Here is a 23,680-nt window from a genome sequence, read left to right as displayed (position 1 = left end):
TATTAAAGACGTGACATTTAGAGGTGTGTGTGCTTTAATATACAGGTTATTATGCCACACTGGTGATTGGCTCATGAGCTACAGTGAACCAGACCCCTTGCTGTAAAACATACATGCATCAGTAAGCTGCAGACGTTAATGAGCTACAGGAAACACACCAGCCCGTCACATCACAGCGCGGATCAACCGGCCTCGCCATTGGTCTCCCCGGACGTCAGTCTGCCGGAGAGGGGGCGGGAGCAGGGAAATCGAGCCTGTGCTCTAGTTTCTCTTCTCACACAGATGCTGCCGCTGGGTCAGTGTCATGCCGTCTTTTAATAATAACAGAGTCAAAACAGCGACAGCGAGGAGAAGCTGGGGAAACACTCACATCAGCATTTCTGCTTTTTGAGACGAGCCAACGTGGACAATGTGACATAACCCAGCTGCAACTTCCGATACAAAAAGATTAAACGCCCTTTATCCACCTTTTTATTCGTCTTTCACGACCTCTTCAGGGCTGCTATTGTCTCACTCACCTTTGACACAGCTGGCGGGCAGTCACCGGCTCTACTTGTGCACTTCATTGCGGTCATCCATCTGCGAGGAGGCCTGCGGTTTGTTGGTAAACACGAATCGGATCCCGACGGCAAGGACTCCATCTGGTGCATTGATGCACCCGTTTCAGTGGTGTAACGGTGAGGAGTCATTTTTGTTGTTGTTTTTTGTTTTGTTTTGCTAGTCTGTGACAATAATGAACAATACGTCCTATTATTTTAGTAGGATTAAAACAGAGATTTTAGAACAAGACTGACTCAGGCCAGTGCTTTCTAAATTTAGACATCCCCAGCGAGTGCAACGACAATGTGCAGGATCTTAACAAAGAGACACAAAATGAGTTGTCCTAAGCTGTGTGCTCGGTGCTTCATTTGTTCTTAAAAGTGTCTCTAATAATGCCACAGCGATGACATATAAACACCCTATAAACGTGCTAAATGTTAAACACACGAAATCTAGTTTCGTTAAATAGACTAATGTAAGCAGACAGCTGCATAGTAGTGGTATTAGTGATAAGTGATTTCTTGTCCACAAGCAGCTCTATACTTCGTCCTGTCCAATAAGTCAAAGTCCACGGAAAAGAAAAGTATTAACAGCAAAAGTTAGAAGTGCTGAGTGAATACTAGAAAAATAGAGGACTGTTAGAGCTGCAGTAATTAGAAGATTAATCCGCAGCAGTATTAATAAAAAAATCTTTTTTTGAAGCTGCAATGTGCACATCACCCAGTTCTAGCTTCTCAAACGTGAAGATTTGAATTATTAATTTGAAGCTTGGATGCATTATTTTTTGGCTGTAAGGCTTTTGCCACGACTGTCTGATATTTTATAGACGCAACAATCAAAGAAAATGACCAATAAAGAAAGTTATCATAAGCTGCAGCCCTATAGATTACAACATGTTATAAACGTTGTAATCTACCTAAATTAATACACTATCCACCAAAAGGGCGATTAGGCAATCAGAAATTTGGTCAGTTTTTGTATTGATTTGTAGGTTAAGAGTCTACCTGATCAATAAAAACCTTTATTTTGGCCTAAACTCACTCCAGAGAGTTACCCAAGACCGGTCATTGTGCTCTTTGTATAATGTTTTGTCTCTCTAGGTAATCTTGTTTGCTCTGACCCTATCTACAGTCTCTCACTTACACTCTTCACAGCTTCAGCTGATTATCTTCCAACAGGCCAAAAGTGTGAACAAAAGCAGTCACACTTAAACAAAAATAAAACCCTTCATTCCAGTGAAATTGTCTTTCAGTGTTTCTTTGTCATGGTGAGACTGGGTGAAGATGATGGATTGGGGTCTTTTTCCTCTGACTTTGCCTGTTTGAATGCACAACTACAGCAGCCTCCTCAGTGGACTGTTGGTGTTCAGACAAGAACAATTACTCCCTTTGTGCAGCAACTCGGCTGCCATTCATATTGGAAATAATACACACACACACACACACACACACACACACACACACACACACACACACACACAGTATCAAAGAGTAACATTCTGCTGGAAAAATGAAGCAGTAACAGGCAGCCGCAACTCTGTGTGTGTGTCAGTGTTTCTGTGATCGTGCCTATTCATTCTACTGTTTATATGTGACACATGTCATGCTTTCATGCATGTGATGGGGAGATTTGTGCCCCAACCTACTTTCGTCTTGAAAACAGCAGCAGCCATGCAGGCAGGCCTGAGTGATTCCCCCCTATGTGAACTGCTGAATATTTGATGGGAAGCTCAGTCTTTAGCAAAGGCAGCAGCAGCAACAGCAGCAGAAAGCAGTTTTGTTTGAACACGACATATATAGGACAAAACCCCAGCAGGCATCTCATAGGAGCTGTCAGGGAAACTGCAATAGTCGAGGTATTTTACAGCTCGATCAAATCTCAGAGGGAATTTCCTGCCTTTTTGAAGAATAACTCGAGAAGCTCTCGGATTCTCTTTGTCCTGAAATGAGAACTTTCATTAGCTAACCTTCAGCCGCTTTCTGCATCTACTACTCCATGGCAACGGCATGCCTCATAAGATTGTTGATATATAGGTCACTGGTCATGCAAGACTTCAACCAAATCAAAAAATCACTTAATATAGCTGCTCTCCCCGCATACAAAGGTGGAGGAGGGAAATGCGACGGGATGTGACATGGTGCGCACGCACAAAGGTTTGAATGCAAATGCCCTAGATTTGGATTGTGAGTCTGCTCAGGTGATTTGTGTCATCAGCAGGGCAGTGACATGAATACAGGAGCTGACATTTACACCATTCTCTCTCACTGTGTGTGTCTCTTTGTATGCTGATGATCTTTGTGAGGCAGATTGTTTGACATGTGTAAAGAGGATGAAGTAAATTCGATCGCCTTGCATCTTTCTGTGTCCTCGGTTATATTCAGGGAATGCAGCATCAGTCTGATCCATCCACCTAATTGCAGTGTAAAAAAAATAAAACTTAATTATGAAAGAGTAAACATCTGCAATTAAAAATAAAGGGTGTGCCTTCATTTCAAAATGTGAGAAACATAGTTATCTGACATTTTATGTAGTAGAAATTTCTCTGTGTCAGATCTAAATAGAGGTGTGACAATAGTGAGTTGAAATTGTGGAACAGAAAATATTAGTAATGCATGCTTTCAGCAGGACTGTTTGAATATTTGGATTTCTCCAGTGTGTTTTATTCTGGGCAACAATATGATGGAAAAGGGAACACACTGACTTGTAGAACAACCAAAATGTACCAAAAAAAAGGACTTAATGATTTATTCAACATGATCTGAAATGAGTGACCGAGGCCTTAAACTCAAGAGGAAAGTGTTTAGTCCAGTCAGAGCCCTGTTTTTCTTTGTGAAACCCTGGTTACCATAAGAAAGACACTTCAGTGTTGGTTTCACTTTTCAGACCCGAAAGTTACACCCCTTTTTTAATCTGTTTATAATTATGAATTGTATAGATGACCAAAGAGGACAATTTGTGCACAAAAGCATTTGCAAGTAGTCACTTGTCATAAAACTTGTCAGAGGACTAGTGGAGCTGTCTATCACCATCTCTACCCCTTTTCTAGTCATACAGGAAGTAGAGAGTGTGAAAAAGACAAGCAAACTAAATTGTGACAAAGTGTGAAAGCCAGTGAGCAATCAGTATAATTACTTTGCATGTCTATGTAAGGAGACATAGCACATAAAAGGCTATCACCGGCAAGAATATGGGAAAAATATTTGGTAGGTGATTGGACAAACCTGCTGTTCTATCAGCTGTTGCTAAACCAAAGTAACTTTGACCTTTTATGTCAGTTGTTTCTCGTAGAATGATGTTAGCTGTGATCGCACAGACCTCACAAAAATCAAGCTCTGTAGTGAAGGCCTACCTTTAATAACTGGTAGCGGGGGATGACAATGACAGTAGCTGTATAGCACATTTCATTACACGATGAGAGGGATACTTATTGTTGGGTATTTAGTACAATGGTTTCAAATAGAGCTTAATAGGCCCTTATTAGTTAATTGCACATGTGTTGCATGGGCACATTTGATGAAAAAAGTGTTGTATGTGAAAGATATTTTTTGAAAAGGAAGGAGCATTATTAAAAATATTGTGGATTTTATTTCATCTCTTACATTTTTAAATCTCTCAAAATCTTTGTCAAATCCTGTCAGCTGTGCTACAGTTTACAACCCTGATGCAAGTTCTCGCCAGTCAGTCACATGAATAATCATAAGGCTGGCTGGTTTTGTCCCGTTTAGACTCTTTTCAGGCATTTGTGGCTTTTTGGTTAAAAATCTGGCTCAAACCTTAGTGTATCTACCATTGATTGCTTCTGGCTGAGTGAAGTGGTGGAACTTGATTTTGCAGCCATCAACGATCCTTGATTAATAGACACGCTCTGCTTGTTCAGCACGAGTGGAACCAAGAGGCGGATAGTATTGATCCCCTGATACTGCTGTTTCCACTGTGAGGCGGGAGAGGCGTCAGATAGAAATGTCAGTCTATTACTTTGGCTGCGGGAGTAACTGGAAATATCCTCATTGATTAAAAAGTGGTGCTGGAAGAAAATAATACCCACGAAAATGAAACTGGTGAAGATCTTCATCTATTCTGTTCATCCATCTCTTCAGTAAGTTGACCCATTCGGCTTTTCTTGAATTTCTGTTAAATAAACATATTTTTATAATGGTGGATGCTTAAATTAAAAATGCTCAGCCTCTCAAAGGTTGTGCTCCTTGTGAGCCAAAATCTCAGGTTTCAGGTGCTCTAATGCTCAGTTTTTGGGTGTTTTTTATTTATTTATTTAAATCCTGGCTCTATGTGATGTAAATGAGAGCTAATATCATCTGTTGGTACAGAAGCCCAGCTCTTCTATGGAATAAATATTTTGTTTGTTACAGGCAGAAAATAATAGGAAGGTGGAAGGGGCTGTACCAAGGACCAGTACTGAAATTTTACAGTCACACTGCTAACCACATGACACAGTTTGGTCAAGTTAAAAAAGCCCCAGTTATGGAAAAACATGTAGTACCTAATTGGCTGTCGAAAATGTCCTTGTGACAGCTTTTGTCACTTGCAGATATCTGCAGTTTCTCTTAGTTTGTATCAACTTGTCTGCAAACGCTTCCTGCAACCACTCACCAACCACTCACCAACCAGTCTGGGAGTACACATTTCCCTTGGGACCTGCGGTTGGGTCACAACACCACTTAAGAAGCCTCTTAAAGGTAAATATCAATCATTTGGTCCTCTGAGGCATACATAGCTCCTCTCATAGAGTCTAGAAGTTAAAATTAAATTAAAATATGGTGCTGAAAATCTGTCTTTCCTATGATGATGGAGGGCTTGTCAGTCCAGCACGGGATTAGTAAACACAGACAAATAACACACGAACATCCACAGACAGAGCAGAGCAGACGGAGTGGGTGTTAAATTTGTTTCAGGCTAAGTTTGTTGCAGTTTGTTTTTACATTAAATTTGTTTCCATGCGTGTGCCCTGGAAGGCCAAAAGTGTCTCTGTGAAAGAGCACACGGGCTAAGTTCACTGATTAGCGCCTTGTCTCTGGGTGAATATGCTAATCAGTGAAATCAGCTGCTGCGGTGTCTGATGAAAATGAAAACCTGCAGACTCTCTCAGCTTTCTGCCTTGTTGCTGCTCTAATCTGGACATGAGAAGCCTGAGTGCGACGAGTACTGCGTGAGCTCCACTTCACTATCACTCCCTGGGTTAGCATGACCCTGATCTCACAAAGCTCCTTCTCACATGCTGACTTCTCATTACTCACTCAGATGCACAAAACACATAGTGTGCTCTCTGCGTCTCTGTTTATCTAACTTAAAAACAGCTTGTCAGTTCATGCTTGTGTGGATTTAAGGTTATTTCCTGTTTATTATTTTATTAATGTATATAAAGGTCAGACTTTAGACTGATTTAGTTATTGGGATAGCAAAACTGGATAGCACCTAATTCAAATACTGGGGGGTATTATCAGTCGATTATCGGTAGTTTATTTACACAAATTGTTCATTTTGAACTTAATGTCCTGTTTTTGAGCATAAGTCACTGTTTCCTGCTGCTTTAAGAGTCAGCTCAGAATTTTCTGTCTTTTTTTTTCTTTTTTACAGAACACAGCTATGTGCTCCGTTGCATGTTATTATTGAAAACAGCTTGTCAAGCAGAGATCTGGTTACATAGCGCTCCATTTGTGGAGATTTCACCACATCTTCCTCTGCAGCTATGCCCTGGAGTCACACTACCAGGCTTCACAATTGCTAATGAGTCCTCATTTGTTTGGGGATTTTGAATTATATGATATGCAATTACGCTGGGTGGTGCTGTTGGCGATTAACCAACTGTTTAATCCTTTAGGGTAGATGCAGATGAGCAAATAAACAGTTAAATTAACCAGTTACTTACAGCTATTTCAAACATTTCAACCAAGGAGACTACAGTGGCTTTGGTATAAAAATAATAAACACCCTGATCAAATACTGAAAACCGTGTGCGGGGTGCAGCATCAAAGTAGGAAGGATAAATAAAGCATGGCACGTTGCATAGGTTACCATCTCTTCTGATTGGTTCATGCTGCAGTATTCTTCAAAAAATGTTCAGTGCTGCATTTGTGCTATATTTGCACAAGTATCAGCAGATTATATGGACACTATTGTCAAGAACAGGAAAGGTTACAGATTCACTGATTCTTGGTGTGTGAGTCTCAGAGTCTGAAAACTGCTTGTTAACAGACAAAACATTTGTTACATATATATGAAAGTACATTAAAACCATCACATGTGCACAGTGGCAGTCTAACCCACCCGCCTGTTGCGTTTAAAGGCTCGGGATGTGGATTCTGGTTGAGGTTCACAATGCAGGTCTGAGCCTCAGAAAAGAGATGAGGTTACAGGTTGCATTCAGTTTTTGTTTTGCGGTATATTCGTGTGTGTGTGTGTGGGTGTTAGTGTTAGTGTTAGTGTCAGGCTTTCAGTGTTTAGCTGTTTCATGCTATATCCTTCCTGTAAATTTGCTTTTGTTGTTGTTTTAGGGTGCTTCTGTGGTCTCGGACTCGTTTACTCCAACAAGTCGTGCACCATGCCGCCCATCACCTTCCAGGACCTACCTCTCAACATCTACATGGTGATCTTCGGGACAGGCATCTTTGTCTTCATCCTGAGCCTCATCTTCTGCTGTTATTTCATTAGGTGAGAGGCAACAGAATCGTACAGCAAGACCAAAGTCTTAATCCACTTCAAATTAGGGCAGAGTTTGTAGGAATTGTTTTCTCCTTGTTTCAAATTCTAGATGTGTTAACAGTTCACAGCAAAACAACATTATATAAATGATATATGACTCCTCTTGCATGTGGTGCTATTTATCTTTCAGAACTGTTTTGGTGAGAATTGCCCAGTTAGACATCTGCTTTCCCTTGATTAGAATTAAATAAGAGGAGTAAGGATAAAATTGTGAATTACTGAGTTATTGAACGGAGGTGGTGACACCAGCTATGAGCCAGGCAGCCTTCATTTGTCAGAGTGTGGCAGTGTCTCACCAAGAATTCACTGAATGGCTGTTGTGACCATAATGACCCACTCCTGATTCATACCTGGGGCGATCGTGGCTCAAGAGTTGGGAGTTTGCCTTGTAATCGGAAGGTTGCCGGTTCGAGCCCCGGCTCGGACAGTCTCGGTTGTTGTGTCCTTGGGCAAGACACTTCACCCATTGCCTACTGGTGGTGGTCAGAGGGCCCGGTGGCGCCAGTGTCCGGCAGCCTCGCCTCTGTCAGTGCGCCCCAGGGTGGCTGTGGCTACAATGTAGCTTGCCATCACCAGTGTGTGTGTGAATGTGTGTGTGAATGGGTGGATGACTGGATATGTAAAGTGCTTTGGGGTTCTTAGGGACTAGTAAAGCGCTATATAAATACAGGCCATTTACCATTTTATTATATGAGGTGCATGTCAGGTTATGTAGGGTTTGAAAAGGAGTCTGAATCAGGCATAAGTTGCCCATGCAAACATTGGTAAACCTCTAAAACTTGTTGTGTATTTGTGTCTGGCTAAAGAAGTCATACGCAAAGGCTGTGTTGATGAACGTGGCGCCGTGATGTTTTTAAGTGCAAAAAGAAAATTCTTAAAAATCACTGCTCTGTACTGCGAGTAATGCATGAGTAATTCTACCTTGCTTAGGACCAGACGAGTTCTGTTTTTTGTAGGAACATGCTCAACTGGATCAAATGAAGTGCAGCATCAGGTTGGGGACCACTGATGTAAAATATACCTGACTACAAGAATTTAGCTCACATTTTCAGAAAATGCTTCATAGTTTAATCAGATTCATAGTAAATGGACTTGTTCTCATAAATTGCTTAATCACCCATTCATACAAGCACTTTCTCCTAACTAAGTGCTTTCTATTGCACACATTCACACTCCGATGAATTGGAATGCAATTTGGGCTTCAGTATCTTGCCCAAGGACATGCATGCAGACCAGGGCAGCCAGAAATTGAACCGCCAACCTTCCGATTAGTACATGATCTGCTTTCCCTCCTGAAATACAGCCAAACAGTGAATACAGCCAACTCTCAATTCGAGTAACATAAATTACCCCCCACAAACAAAGACTTCATATTCAGCTCTGCTCAGACAAACTCTAAGTTCTACTAATTCAGTTATACACTTATAAACATGCCAGAGGGATAATATTGACCCTATTAAGCAATAGGAAACAATGCAATGGGAAATATAAATGCCTGTAAATTATTTGTATACATTTATTTTAGTTGGAAAACAAATAAACACATAAAAGGTTCTCATGATAAATCATCAGGAAAAGTTAAGCATCTGTGATTGTAGGCATTGAATTCCAGCCTAAACCAAACTACGCCACCGAGACCAACATCGTAATCCCTAAATATCTCCACTGTAGAGACATTGTATGTGTGTGGAGGCAAGAAACACACTGTAGGAGGGACTGAGGTTAAAAAAAAAGGAACAGGGTGACCTATCCTGCTGTTGACTGTGAACTCCCTGATGAGTTGAGGATGGGAGGACGGGATGTGAGGTAACAGGAAGCCTCCCGTCACAATGTGTGAAGACAGCAGTGAGGAAAGGAGAAACTGTGTTCAGAATAAACACGGCATAAATAGTGCACAGTTGGAAAACATAAAGCCATCATACACGAAGGTCCACAGTGAACAAAAAGGAAACGTCAGCACCTGCTGTAGGGATTGTGTTTCATCTTGAGCTCTCTCTCTGTTTTTGGAAAATTGCTTGATGTCTCATAATGCGGTGTGCTATTGTTGGACATTTAAATGAATTTGAAATGTTGTTCAAATTTTAGTGTTATCAAAATGCCAGAGAGTTTAAGACATTTTCTGTCTGGAAGACAGGCAGGACGAATGTGCTGTTCAGGAAATAAATCACAGAAAATAACGTTAGAATAAAGACGGACGTCAGCGAGAATCTTGATTCGCATTTGTGCAGATAACATCCCACCTCTGTTCCTCAGTCGTTTTAATTCTTATAATTAAATATAATGGAAATCTAGTGAAATAAATTTCATCACTACACACCTAAATTAATCTAAACCTAAAGTTAATTTCCTTAAGACAAAATATTGTTATCCCAAAAGGCAATTCAGCAGAGGTGGCAAAAGTACACACATTTGTCACTTAAGTGGAAGAAAAGATTGTTGTTTTATAAAATTCTCTGGTAAAAGCTGAACCACAAGTGAAAAAGTACAGGCTCTGAAATATACTCAGTGTTCTCTGAGTATTTTAAGGTGTTTGCATCCACTCTTATGTCCAAACTACGACAATGTTTTTAAAAGAGGCCAAAAAACCCCAATGAAATAACTAAAAAAATCATTGCATTTAAAAGCTGCTTTCAGCATCTCCCTTTTACACAAGGAGATCACCACAGCAGATACCTCCGCATGTTTGACTTGGTAGATTTTCTTTTTTATATACACCAGATCCTCCTTTTAACACAACCCCAATAGTGTTACTGCATCCTTCCAGAATCAAACTGTGGATCTTCTGCTTGTCAGGAAAATATGTAAACTCCTACACCACAGGAGAAGCTATTAAATGACGAAAATGTTTCTTTAAATATGTGCTCATTTGAGTTTAATGCTGGCAACATATTCCAGAAAGTTGGGAATAAGGGCGTATTTATGTCAGATTGTATCTACAAGCGTGCATCTCATTTCCTCCTCTGCTGCCTGAAAATAGTAACAAAGAAGTCCTGTTCTTTTGGTTATGTTCAAAAGGAAGTAGATTGTGTTTGATGCCTTTTTTTCATCTTAATTCTTTCTTCTTTTAAAAAGATATACACTCACCACCCCTTTATAAACGTATAAGATACACCCTTTTGCCATCAGGAATGCCTTAATTCTTTGTGGCACGTATTGAACTAGTTGCTGGAAACATTTCTCAGAGATTTTGGTCTATATTAACATGACAGCGTCACACAGTCGCTTCACATTTGTGAGCTGCACATCCATGATGTGAATCTCCTGTTTCAACACATCCTAAAGATGCTCTGTGCTTTATTTGAAGTCACCATCATTTTAAAGAAACGCGTTTGAGATGACTTGAACTTTGTCGCGTATTATCCTACTGGAAGCAGCCAGAAAGTGGGCATAGATCAGCATTTTCTGAAATAATCAGCCCGGACCAACCGGCACTAACAACCAAAACCATGTTCAAAGTCACTGAAGTCAATTTTGATGCTCTGTTTGAGCTTCAGCAGGTTGTCTTGACCATATCCACATGGCTAAATGCCTAAAATGTGACCTAAAATGTACGCATACATTTAAAAAAAATTCTTTTTAAAAAAGAAGAACTATCTTTTAATTCTTTTAAACTTAGTGTTTGCACCAAAAATGGAAGTGATATCAAAATCAGTAGCAATAGTGATAATTATGAAAATAATAACACTAATGATAGGCGCACACACACACACACACACACACACACACACACACACACACACACACACACACACACACTGTAATACTGCGGCACCACAGAACAAGAAGGAAGGTCATTATTACAAGCTGTCCTAACAATGACAAGTATAGCCGATGTTAAAAAACAACAACAACTATGCACTAATGGGTAAGAAAAAACAAAAAATAAAAAACAATCATAAAGCAGCATGAAAATGATCATTCATAAACCACCATCCTCTGAACAGATTCATTACAAACACTAATGGAAAGCGTTTGAGGCGTGCATTTTTCCTCTGCGTCTCTCGCTGATGTGCTTGCTCCCTAAAGCGAACCCTAGCTCTAAATGGACTTTGTGGCGAGATTAATCTTTCACTTTTTGTATTGAAGATCTGGAATAACTTTGAGCCTCAACCATTAAGATCAGCAGCTATAATGATAAATTGTAAGTGGTAAATATTTGTTTCAGTTTGGACTGACTCATGTTCACATGCTGAAGACACGCTTCTTTGATTGAAAATGTTTTCTGTGACCTGGCTTCACCACTAAATTGAGCATCAACTCTGTCTGAAAAAGCTCAGATCCTTCCTGTTTCTCTTAAAGCCCTTTCTGAAGGATCGTAACCAGCGACTCACTTCCTTTGGCTCCATTAACATGCTGAAGGTACTCTTGGGTGGGAGTGTGATTGTGAATTCATTTATAGACCGGGTGATTCATAACATGAATACTGAGTGATGAAAGGCGCTCTGTGTTAGGGGGCAGGTCTCCTATTATCTCTTTCAGACAGGCTCTTTTCTTAATCCTGTGTGTCATCGTGTTTGTGATGTACAGCTGTAACATTAGATTGAGACCTAAATATCTATGCCCGCCCACCACTATTAAAACTGTTCTAATTTTTAAGATGTGGTGGTTAAAGTTTGCTAAGATTTAGCTTTCTTTAGCAAATACACGCCACTTCTTGCACAGAGTCGAGATCTTCGCAGCTGTACCTGTAAAGTACAAGGCCGAAAAGACACAAGTGTTCCACACCAAGGGCACGCCAAAAATATCACAACTTTAATTACGTCCCCATCTGGTCTTACAGTGCAGTACAGGGTTTGTACTCAGCAGCACAGCAGCTAGTCAGAGAGATATTTTAAGATCCACGAGGATCAAGAAGGAGGTGGTAATGTGTTTTTGTCCAGACAATAGAATGACTGAGGAGAGATATTAAGCTGTTAAGTGAATGGCTTTCTAAAATAAACTTTAATTTGCTGGGAGAGATCTTGGAGAAAACCCCAGAAAAACAACAAGAACAGCAACAGACAGTTAATTTGAAAACATGGAAATATAAATGGTTACTCGTCTACGCCAGCCTTTTACATCCAAACTGTGCATCTAACAACAGTTTAGTCTCAAACTGAGCTTCTTAAACCTCGTCTGTCATCATTAAACTGACGTCATCTCGCTTGCATACACTCTGAAGACAGATTGAGTTTAGCAAAAATAAAAGGATGATTATATCAGAAATGCTACAGCAGCAAGAAGGGCATGCTTGAGGTCATCTACTGTGAAAACAGAGATGCAGTCAGCGGTTTTTCTAGCTGTCCTTGGTGTCAGATGATGACGCTTGCACCGGGGGATGGCGGGGTTCAGCACCACGGCTGTGCTTGCTCACATGTGGTGCAAAAGAGCCCAGATACTGGGGTAATCCAGGTTTATCACGTCTTTCAGTCGTCTCAGTCTGTCCAGGTTGATCTGTTGAGTGCCAGATGTTCAAAATAGTTGGTACTTCCTGTGCAGTAGACTTTAGGTGTAGTCAAGCAAGTTGTTGGCAGCCTCGGGGTAGTTATTTTTTAACCTCTATTGAAATGAATGGGGAGAGATCCATAACCTTTATTTCAAAGGTCTCCAGGATATAAAAAAGGTTACTTATGGAATACATGGAAATGAAAACCTCTTCAAATGGTTTCTGACTTTGCCCCAAAAATAAGAGTTAAACTTTTTTTCTCTTCTGATACGCATGCAGAAAGTTACACGATACTACTGCTTCATTAGTCGAGAGTGCTGACCTCAACCTCTCTGGCTTCACTTTACTGATAAAAAGCCATGCTAATAATGTAATGTACATTTATTTATATGCCTACTACGATAGCAAGTAGATATGCCTGCTGTGCACACGTTTCCCAGTTTGAATGTTGACTGGCAATTATTAAATTCTCCTTTCCTTTTTGAGGAATCTGCTCTCTCTCTTTCTGTCTCTCTCTCTATAGCACCTCTTTTTCCTATCAGCAGCTTGTTTTCTGGGCTTGGAAGGGTAGATGTAGGTCAGTCATGTGGTTACCATGGCTTGTCTAGCAAACGCGGTTTTTGGCCACTGTTGCTTCCATGCAGATTAGTCTTGGAAAGGATCTCAGCCCGGGGGATCTGATCTTCCCAAGAGATCATCTTTTTAAGGCACAAGATGTTGGCAGTGCTTTGTTTTTTTAAATATACCTTTTGTATGGCGTCCATGTTTGTGCCCCATCGAGCATGGCGACGACAGATTACCACAGTGTATGCACCAGTCTTGGTGCCAACTTTCGTGTATTACAAGACTGTAGTTGGAGGAGCGTGCGAAGCCAAAATGGGTGAACTTTGGTTGGAACACCATTCGTTAAGAAGGGGGAAGGAAAAGAGACTGTTTGCCTTAGGAAGCCAAAGGCAAAAAAGTATTTAGTCAGCCACCGATTGTGCAAGTTCCCCCACTTAAAATGATGACAGAGGTCAGTAATTTGCACCAGAGGTACACTTCAACTGTGAGAGACAGAATGTGAAAAAAAAATCCATGAATCCACATGGTAGGATTTGTAAAGAATTTATTCGTAAATTAGGGTGGAAAATAAGTATTTGGTCACCTCAAACAAGGAAAATCTCTGGCTCTCACAGACCTGTAACGTCGTCTGTAAGAAGCTTTTCTGTCCCCCACTCGTTACCTGTATGAATGGCACCTGTTTGAACTCATCATCTGTATAAAAGACACCTGTCCACAGCCTCAAACAGTCAGACTCCAAACTCCGCCATGGCCAAGACCAAAGAGCTTTCGAAGGACACCAGGAAAAGTATTGTAGACCTGCACCAGACTGGGAAGAGTGAATCTACAATAGGCAAGCAGCTTGGTGTGAAAAAATCAACTGTGGGAGCAATCATCAGAAAATGGAAGACATACAAGACCACTGATAATCTCCCTCGATCTGGGGCTCCACGCAAGATCTCATCCCGTGGGGTCAAAATGATCATGAGAACGGTGAGCAAAGATCCCAGAACCACACGGGGGGACCTGGTGAATGACCTGCAGAGAGCTGGGACCAAAGTAACAAAGGTCACCATCAGTAACACACTACAACGGCAGGGAATCAAATCCCGCAGTGCCAGACGTGTTCCGCTGCTGAAGCCAGTGCATGTCCAGGCCCGTCTGAAGTTTGCCAGAGAGCACATGGATGATACAGCAGAGGATTGGGAGAATGTCATGTGGTCAGATGAAACCAAAGTAGAACTTTTTGGTATAAACTCAACTCGTCGTGTTTGGAGGAAGAAGAATACTGAGTTGCATCCCAAGAACACCATACCTACTGTGAAGCATGGGGGTGGAAACATCATGCTATGGGGCTGTTTTTCTGCCAAGGGGACAGGACGACTGATCCGTGTTAAGGACAGAATGAATGGGGCCATGTATCGTGAGATTTTGAGCCAAAACCTCCTTCCATCAGTGAGAACTTTGAAGATGAAACGAGGCTGGGTCTTCCAACATGACAATGATCCAAAACACACCGCCCGGGCAACAAAGGAGTGGCTCCGTAAGAAGCATTTGAAAGTCCTGGAGTGGCCTAGCCAGTCTCCAGACCTCAACCCCATAGAAAATCTGTGGCGGGAGTTGAAAGTCCGTGTTGCTCGGCGACAGCCCCAAAACATCACTGCTCTCGAGAAGATCTGCATGGAGGAATGGGCCAAAATACCAGCTACTGTGTGTGCAAACCTGGTAAAGACCTATAGTAAACGTTTGACCTCTGTTATTGCCAACAAAGGTTATGTTACAAAGTATTGAGTTGTATTTTTGTTATTGACCAAATACTTATTTTCCACCCTGATTTACGAATAAATTCTTTACAAATCCTACCATGTGGATTCATGGATTTTTTTTTCACATTCTGTCTCTCACAGTTGAAGTGTACCTCTGGTGCAAATTACTGACCTCTGTCATCATTTTAAGTGGGGGAACTTGCACAATCGGTGGCTGACTAAATACTTTTTTGCCCCACTGTATTTATGTTTAGGGCATGCTGTATGGACTCTTGGCTTAGTGCAGTCTTGGAGTCATGGTGGAGCTCACAGATTTGGCAGCTTCTCATTTTTGTTTGGGCCTGTAACTGTTTTCTGTCATTGTTGCACTCCAGGTATACTTCATCTTTGAGTCCATGTCGAAGTATCTTAACATCGACCAGGAAGGACTCTAAGTTTCCTGTGATGACTCTTGGTTGGTAATACTTGCTTGGTCGGGACCTTTACAATTTTAACTTTGCTCGGATTGATGTATAAGTACTGATCCTTGTGCTACTCAGTTGCTTATGGTGGTGGTCTTTTCAGCTGTGTTAGTTTGAGTTTTATGTTCGCTGATGTTCTGCGCATAAGAGGGGCTCTTCATTTTCCCCAGGTTATACTGACAAAGGACTTTATGTCACAGAAGACGGCCTGTGCTCACTCGACCTTTTAAGACTCTCATGAGTATTTTTGGTATTTTTAGCTGGGGTTTTTTTGAATGAAAGATTTGTGTCCAACTCCCTTTAATGAGGAATTCCACCTGATTGGTATGGATAGTATCTTTTTTTTATTTACGTAAAAGTCTCTGTGTAGTAGGGTTGGAATTATTGATTAAGTTGTTTCTGGCTAATCAATTTATTGCTCTGTTTAAATCATATCAGGGAATAGTGACAGAAGGTAACTGTCATGGAACAACATGGAACAAAGTGGAATGCCAAGGAAACTAGCCAATTTATACAAACTCATTTAAAAAAGTGTTCAAATATCCAGCCAGAATTATGTCAGAAGCTTGTTCATGACTAGCAATTTAATTAAATTTAACATTTAATCAAATATTAGTGGGGGTGTATGTATATATTTGAGCCTGAATGTATACTTTTGATTGATTGGAGAAAATCCGAAATAAATTAAAATTTGAAATTGAAATGATCAAAAGTCCAAAATTATCATGGCATTCATGCCTTTTTCACCACTGCTGTATCCTTAAAATCTGAATGATATTCAGTATTAAAGACTAAGCTAAGTAACTTTTAAATTTTTGTCAGTTAAAGTTTATGAAAATGTTTCTGATGCGATTATTTTAATACAACTGTAGCAGATTAGCAGATCAATTTATTAACTAAGTAATCGGCTTGGAATTAACTGTAAAAAGTATTTCAAACATATATTTCAAAGGTGTAGCAACGCGAGCATTTAACCGTGTTTTGTAACACTGTAACGGGTCTCATATTTGAGCACACAATAAAGCAGGACATGAGCATGAGAGGCTTTGACGTTTGTCGAGAGGAATTTTAAGTCTTGCAGATGTTGCTGCACAATGGTTAGAGGGAAACACAGAAATCTCTGTCATGGCGCCCCTTTCACCCACTTCACATCATTATTCGAGCATGGGAAACCTCAACAAGAAAAACGTGTATCCTCACATTGTTCACGTGGAAAAATGTTAGGAGTAACTGTTCTAAACACTACAACCAAATTTCATTAACAATGAAAAAATTGTCAGTTCTTTACTGTAAGCGCTGAATCACTGCTTAGGGGGATATCATCATAGATAAACATTTAATTTGTTCTCAGATGTTGTCGCTGCACGTACTTTCAGGCCCAATTTATGGACAGCGACAGACATTTGGTCCATGTTCGGTTGGTTCAAAAACAAGAGGCCAAAAATAACCTCTTGAATAGACACTGCTCGCCAAGTGATAAAGATCTCTCCATTGTTGGTTTCAGGGGTGGTGCGGAGTTTCAAAGAGGCAACATACTCATTAGCTTGTTTGTGCATGTGTGTGCGCATAAGTGTGTGTTAGCATTTTTGAATGTAGTTGCATGATTACTTAAGTGAGTGAGCAATGTGTCTGTGTGTAATTATCCATAAACACTGTCCAAACTTTTTTTTAATCTGAGACCAACAACCTGATGACAAGACGTCAGTTAAAAATCGAGTTTTATGTGTAAATATTCTATTTTTGGTCTACTCTATTTACTTTAATCAAGTGGTTGATACATTTTTTATTAAAGTTTATTAGTACTGGGAATATATGCGAGTATATGGCATGAACTGATGCCATACACCTCAGTATTTTTAGCATAAGCTACAATTTGAAATCCCTGTAAGACTGAAAAATACATAAACCACAGCTACAGATACAGAAACTGATTAGGAAACTACAGGCAGAACAAATAAAGAGCACAAACAGTAAGAATGCATCAAGAAGCACCCATTCATGGCTAATTGCCTTTTTAAAACTGTTTAATTAATTTAAAATGAATCAGCATTCACTTTGGGTTCTGCATGTAAGAAATCCCAATGTTGGATTCACCTTACAGTTCCTTTTGGACATTCAGTGTCTTTCTGAGCCTGAAACTCTTAAGTGGAACCACAAGGGACAATTATGCAATCTTGCTCTCATAACTGTGTGACTAACTGTGTCATTAAGGGCCCGCCTGTTGTAGCTACTGACTATGACAAGAAGGTTACACAATAAGTTAAATATGAAGAGATTGCAGGAAGATCATTAAGCTATTTTCAGCATGAAATTGTCTCTAATAAGTCTAAGCATCAGTAAGCTTGCTTTTTCAACCTTGTCCTACATTGACATGCTTCTCAAAAACCATTTGCACATTGTCTATTTTTTCTGGTTGCATACAGAAAATATGAGCAGTCAATATGATACCATATATTTGTGCAGACAGTACTTCACTAGCCCTTTAAAGCCAAGCGTATTGTATTTGATACATGTGTTTTTGTGAGTTTTTGAGACTTCTACATCATCAGCGTGACCTTTTTTGGCCCTCAAAAACTGATATAAATTGCATGACACATTTTTAATGACTAAATTCCAAAAATATGGCTAATGTAGCAAATGTGATACAAATTAAAAGTCATACATGCAGATTCAAATCTGATATATTTTTTTTATATTTTTTTGTCTAAAAGGTACAACAAACACTCCATTATCAAAAAATTAAGGATTTCTGGCAGTTAGTTCATGGTTATATAGATATTTATAATCTTGATTATTTTTGGAGGCTTTTTGCTGTTATTTGATCTTACAGTGAAGATTAGATAGAAAAGTGGGGAAACAGACAAAGCCTCAAGTCAGAGTTGAACCCAGGCTACTAAATTTAACCTCAAGGTATGTGGTTGCTTAGTAACATCGGGGCTAAACCAGCAACCCTAGATATTTATTGAAAAAGTTAAGGATGTTAATAAAAGTCTTATGAAGAGGGAGCTTTTATCTGTTTCCTTATTTTCTGCCATATATACATCATTACAGTGAGCACATTAAGGGGTTTATCCCATCTTGGAGCTGCATGATGTCAGAGTCACACAGAGAGAGCACAGCAGCCCACCCAACTGCTTCTTAAACCTTTTGTTTGGGAGGGGGAGCCAATCAGAAGAAAATTAGGGTCCACTTTAAAGTAAACGAAGATTATTTTGATCAATGAATCGTGCAAATCTATTTAAAAATAAAAATTTGCCTCTAAAAAAGAATTTAGATTTTCTTACAGGTGTACTTTAAGACAGAAACCAAGAAATGCATGCACACTGTGGTTAAAGGAACATTCTTTAAGGAACAAATTGCCAAAGTTTATTTATGTGTTTCTCCGCTCATCCACAGCAAACTACGACACCAAGCACAGAGTGAGCGGTTTGGATACAGAGAGGTAAGACTGGTGTTGATAATTTAAGATATTTAGGCTGTTAATTTTTTAAAAAGCATTACTTTAAAAAATATCTTGTGTTATTCCTACAGGTAGTTTTAAAAGGAGATCCAAAAAAGTTGAGTCTTCATGGGGTAAGAATGAAATTTACATTTCTACCTGTTTGCGTTCAGCTTTAAGCTGTTGAAGCAGGATAATTTAATCTAACGACTGTCCTCTCCCGCTTCCTTCCGTCTGTCACTCACGCAGCAGACGTGCGCTGTGTGTCTGGAGGACTTCAAAGTGAAAGACGAGCTGGGAGTGTTGCCATGCCAACATGCTTTCCACAGGAAGTGAGTAGAGCACAGTGGAGTCTTTCTTCACACTCGCTTGCCAGTTTGCACCTGCTAGGGCTTGGTAAAGTGAAAATGGTCACGTCTGATGTGAAGTCCATTGATCAAAAGTTAAATGGAAATTTTTGGTGGCGTACTCGTCATCATTCATTCATGTCTTGGTTCCTGCTGAGGATCCCAGCATGCACATCAGACAGAGCTAGTCTGAAGACCTTGCAGAGGAGGCAAAGCTATATCCTTGTGCTTTCAGTTGTCTAAAATTGAAATGCTTCTTAATGTGAGAAGGTTTTTTAAAAAATTTTTTTTTACTGGGTTCTGTGAGAAGAGTTTAAAAGCAAAGAGGCCTTATCAGAGGAGCAATTTGATATTCTGGGCTAGCAGCCTTGGGCTACAGTAGTTTTGGTATAAATTGCTAAACATTCTCTACTTCATGGTTTAACTACAATCAAAGGCAGCAGGACATTATTTTGGTTTCTTAAGACTCTCTTACAGAAAGATAGAACTGAAAAAGCTCTGTGAGTCAAATATTGCAAGTAAACAACCATATGTGGGTTGCTGCTATTGCCTAAAGACATTTGTGTCAAGCATTACTGAGATGACACTTGCATTAGGAGATAGATGTTGCAGAGGTGGCGCAAACAAACTTGTCTGTGTGGGGGTTTACCTCTCATATAGGACGTGGGTTTTTGTTGTTGTTGTTGTTGTTGTTGTTTGCTTGTTTTTTGTTTTTTTTTTACTTTTCCAGTGGTTTGTTGAGGTTTAGGCACCAAAACGGCTTTGTCAGAGTTATGTCACTTTTCTAGGTTTCAAGGATACCAAGTCCATTAGAGGGGACCCAGGATCATTAATATTCTTGAACACTTCTACACTTCATGCAAGTTTCCGAATAATCGGCTTCGGTGCAGCCTTTCATTTATTCCCCTCTCTAAAATGAGCCATAGCTCCTCCCCTTTTAATTCTTCCTTTTTCTGATTGGCTCCAACTCACAAACAGAAGGTCTGAACTGCAAACACGTGGAGCTGCTGTGCTCACAGCCAGAGCTGCATGTATCTGCCGATTTTTAGGATCATCTGAAGCCTGAGCTGTTGGCAGACAGGTATTATTTGTATATACTCTGATCCCATTATTTGAAACTCTGGTCTTGTTTAATATAAGCATCCTTCATTTATTGCACACAGTTTTAGTTGGATCAATTCAGATGGCCAAAGAGATTTCTTGGTTTTAAAACATGACTCTAGGAACAGCTTGCACAAGTGACCAGTCCAGCTGTTTTCTCAGTAAGGAGAGCTTCAGTAAGATGTAGCATACTTAAAAATCTATTACCATGACCACTGGGAAAACTGTGGGGAACCTGATTCCATCCAAAGGTAACAGAACCTTCATACCAGCACCAGCAAAGCTAAAGCACATTCTGCTTGTCCATCCCGTAAACTGTAAAACCGACACATTGGGGAGACTGTGCATACGTCTATTTTCAGTCCAACTTTCTGCAGTCTTGTCATCACTGTGAGACGACCAGCACAGGCTCCAGGAATTAACGGCCCCCAGCCTAGAAATAGTTTCTGCAAATGCTGCTTACGCATGAATGGCGGCAGCATCGCATTTTGATTGCTGGTGTAAGTGAGTTCTAAAGGGCTCTCACATACTCATGCATGGGTCATAAGCTTGCCACTCTGTGAAAAAATGACTAAGCTGTTAAACATTGAAGATTTTGTTGAAGTTAGTCCAGCTTTCTTTTTCCTCATTCCTGTCCTGTCTGTGTTCCTCTATGCAGGTGTTTGGTAAAGTGGCTGGAGGTGCGCTGCGTCTGCCCCATGTGCAACAAACCCATAGCCGGCCCGCCCGAGCCGCAGCATAGTATAGGAACTCTGCTGGATGAACTGGTATAACCTCTCAGCCTCAACCAGCCTGGTTGGGACGCCGACGCCCGGCCAAACTAGCTGGTGTGAGTTACAGACCATCAGGAAGAGGGAGACCGCTTTGCTGTTTAAACACGGCAAAGCACAAAAATGAACTGAAGGATGCTGTTGCCTAGCAACAATCTCCATGATAGCAACACAACACCTTGTGGTTGAGATTATCTTCAGCCGCCCACACATCACTCCAGCCCTCTCCTTTCACGATCCCGTTCTACATGCCTTTTCTCCACGTCCCTCACATCCTCTCTTGTTGGTTCGACTGAGGTTAACAACAGCACTGAACGGAGGGCAGTTTTTTCTCACTGAAGTGGACAAATGAGTGTTGATGAACAGCAGTGCTCGCAAGAAGATGCTGATCCCCCCTGAGTGTGTATCAATGCTGCCTGTCATGTGCTACCTGGGGTTAAATATTATCCATATTGGCTGAGTTATTTAAAACTCAAATAGGAAAAATTATTCCAGTACGTGGCACTCCATGAATTTTTTTCAGTTGACAAGTTTTGAGACAAAATTATAGTTTGTGTTTGACATTCCCAGCAGTAGCTCAAGGTCAGTTTTTAAGATGCAGTAGAAAAGAAGAACAAACTGCAGCCGAGGAGAAAAAATATCACTGTAGCAAAGAGGGCTTAACCCTTCTTTGGCCCTGGGACCATTTTTGGTCCCCAGGGCTCTAAAGGGATGCATTTTTAAGGGTCAGCGAAGGGTTAATAAAACTAAGAAATACTTTTTTTATGATTAAATTGAGGTCATGCTGCTTAAAATTCAAGGAAACGGTTATTCATATTGCATTTATTCAGATGAACTCAGAACAGTGGTAGAAAAAGAGCGGGACATGAAGCTGCCCTTGCTCACATGTAGCACGCAAAAGGTGATGAATTTACTAGAAATGTTCTGAAAGGCTGAGCTGAGGCGTGGTGCCTAGGTTTAATGTGCAGAAGACCCGTTTGCTGTGAATCCTCCAGACAGTTGGCTGCTCTATATATAGAAAAAAGTCCAGGACTGCCGAACGTTTGTAAAAACAGCCTTCGAGATGCAGCTCCAGCTTTCGTCCATGTGTGGTAAACGTCTGCATCAAGTCTCTTACAAACCAGTTATTTCTGATATAACGTCTAAAATCCATACTGGTGCCAACCCCTACAGTACCACAGGCTCTAGCTGTTTTCTGTTGTTGTTGTTCAAGGGGATGTTTTATTGTCCTGTTGTGTTCTCATGTTAATATAGAAGGAACACATCCTGACGTTCACGCTAACAGTTTTGTTGAAATGTGTTGAAAGGTTTTTTATTTTTAGGTTTTGCACTTTGAATTCGGACACACACACACACACACACACACACACACACACACACACACACACACACACACACACACACACACAAGTTTCCATGCCTTTGTTCTTATAAATGTTAGACTTCGGTTTGGTTACAGCACAGCTGTGTTTTGAGGTGTGGTGAATCTTTTATAAAAGTCTGTGAAGTACCAGAGCTGGGTGATAAAGGGAGCAGCAGTGCAAGCCCTCAATGAATTCACCTGGGAAGCAACTAAATCTCACTCTCATAAACCGTGTTTTCGTGGCATTATTGCAGGTGGTTTACATTCCTCAGTCGTAAGTTATTTTTGTCTATTTTGTGATTTACAGATTCTGAAAGCAAAACACTGCCTAAATTGAGCACAAAACTCACAAAGCACATTGTCCAGATACAGCAGGCAGCTGCACTGTAATTAAAATGTGCCCTGTGCCAAAAAGAAAGAAAAGAAAACAACAAACAAACAAAAAAAGAGTTGATCATGTTTCATTTTCTGCACACGAGAAAAAGAAATGTTCACTCTGATTCTGACCACATTCCACATTTTGTAATCCAACAGATGTAAATAAGTTAAACAATAAAAAATACAGTTCTCTGGTCATGCAGGCTCTTGCTTATTTCTTGAAAATCATGGTTATGGCACCACCATCAGGTGAAATCAAGTGTATGTGATGTACATTGTTTTAAGGTTGTTTATTTACTTGTCAAACAGTTGTCAAAAGTTTTAGAGTCTTGGTGGAAACCAGACTGTTTGCACTGAATTTCAGCAGGAAAAATGTAAGATTTTCAATTAAATACACTAATTAAATACTGTTCGAGTTCCTCTTTCCAGCACTACAGCCACTATTTGTTTTTAACTTGAGAAAACTCTTGATTGTTGTTTGTTTTGTTAATACTAGACTTATATTGCAGAAACAGTTGTTGTTATAATTTATTGAGACTTTTGAGTTTAATTGTCATATAGCACAAATAACAACCAATTTATGTTTCTCACCAGCTTGCAGTGACATCTAGCCATGCAGATAGTTTTTCCTGAATCTTTTTTAGACTTTGACTCTGTCTCCGAGACTCCAAGATGTTCAAAACTCAGTACAAAGCAAATTTCAGTTAATTCTAAGCAGTATGCACTGAAGCAGGCAACATATGTTTATATGGAATGATTTGCTTGATATTCCATGAGTATGCACCCATGAGACTGCTTTACGATAAAAGACAAAAACAAAAAAAAAAAAC

The 23,680-nt window shown here is 40.2% G+C and overlaps 1 protein-coding gene across 3 annotated transcripts; it reads left to right on the top strand.

Annotated features, from left to right (window-relative positions):
• Positions 1–250: 250 nt before the first annotated feature.
• On the top strand, positions 251–23,048 carry rnf122 (ring finger protein 122). 3 transcript variants are annotated; one of them, XM_004547122.3, is made up of 6 exons: positions 251–677; positions 7,050–7,206; positions 18,849–18,894; positions 18,984–19,025; positions 19,144–19,223; positions 20,998–23,048. In XM_004547122.3, exons 1-6 carry the CDS (start codon positions 653–655, stop codon positions 21,110–21,112), a joined length of 465 nt encoding a protein of 154 aa, XP_004547179.1. In that variant the 5' UTR covers positions 251–652; the 3' UTR covers positions 21,113–23,048. The 3 variants fall into 3 exon arrangements, with proteins under 3 accessions (XP_004547179.1, XP_004547178.1, XP_076747084.1); XM_004547121.3 differs by having other exon boundaries at positions 253–677; positions 19,141–19,223; XM_076890969.1 differs by lacking the exon at positions 251–677 and adding an exon at positions 5,661–5,733 and having other exon boundaries at positions 19,141–19,223.
• Positions 23,049–23,680: the final 632 nt, after the last annotated feature.

This window comes from Maylandia zebra, linkage group LG12, assembly GCF_041146795.1.
Source record: "Maylandia zebra isolate NMK-2024a linkage group LG12, Mzebra_GT3a, whole genome shotgun sequence".
Classification (NCBI taxonomy): domain Eukaryota; kingdom Metazoa; phylum Chordata; class Actinopteri; order Cichliformes; family Cichlidae; genus Maylandia; species Maylandia zebra.
This window is presented reverse-complemented; position numbering and strand designations above follow the sequence as displayed.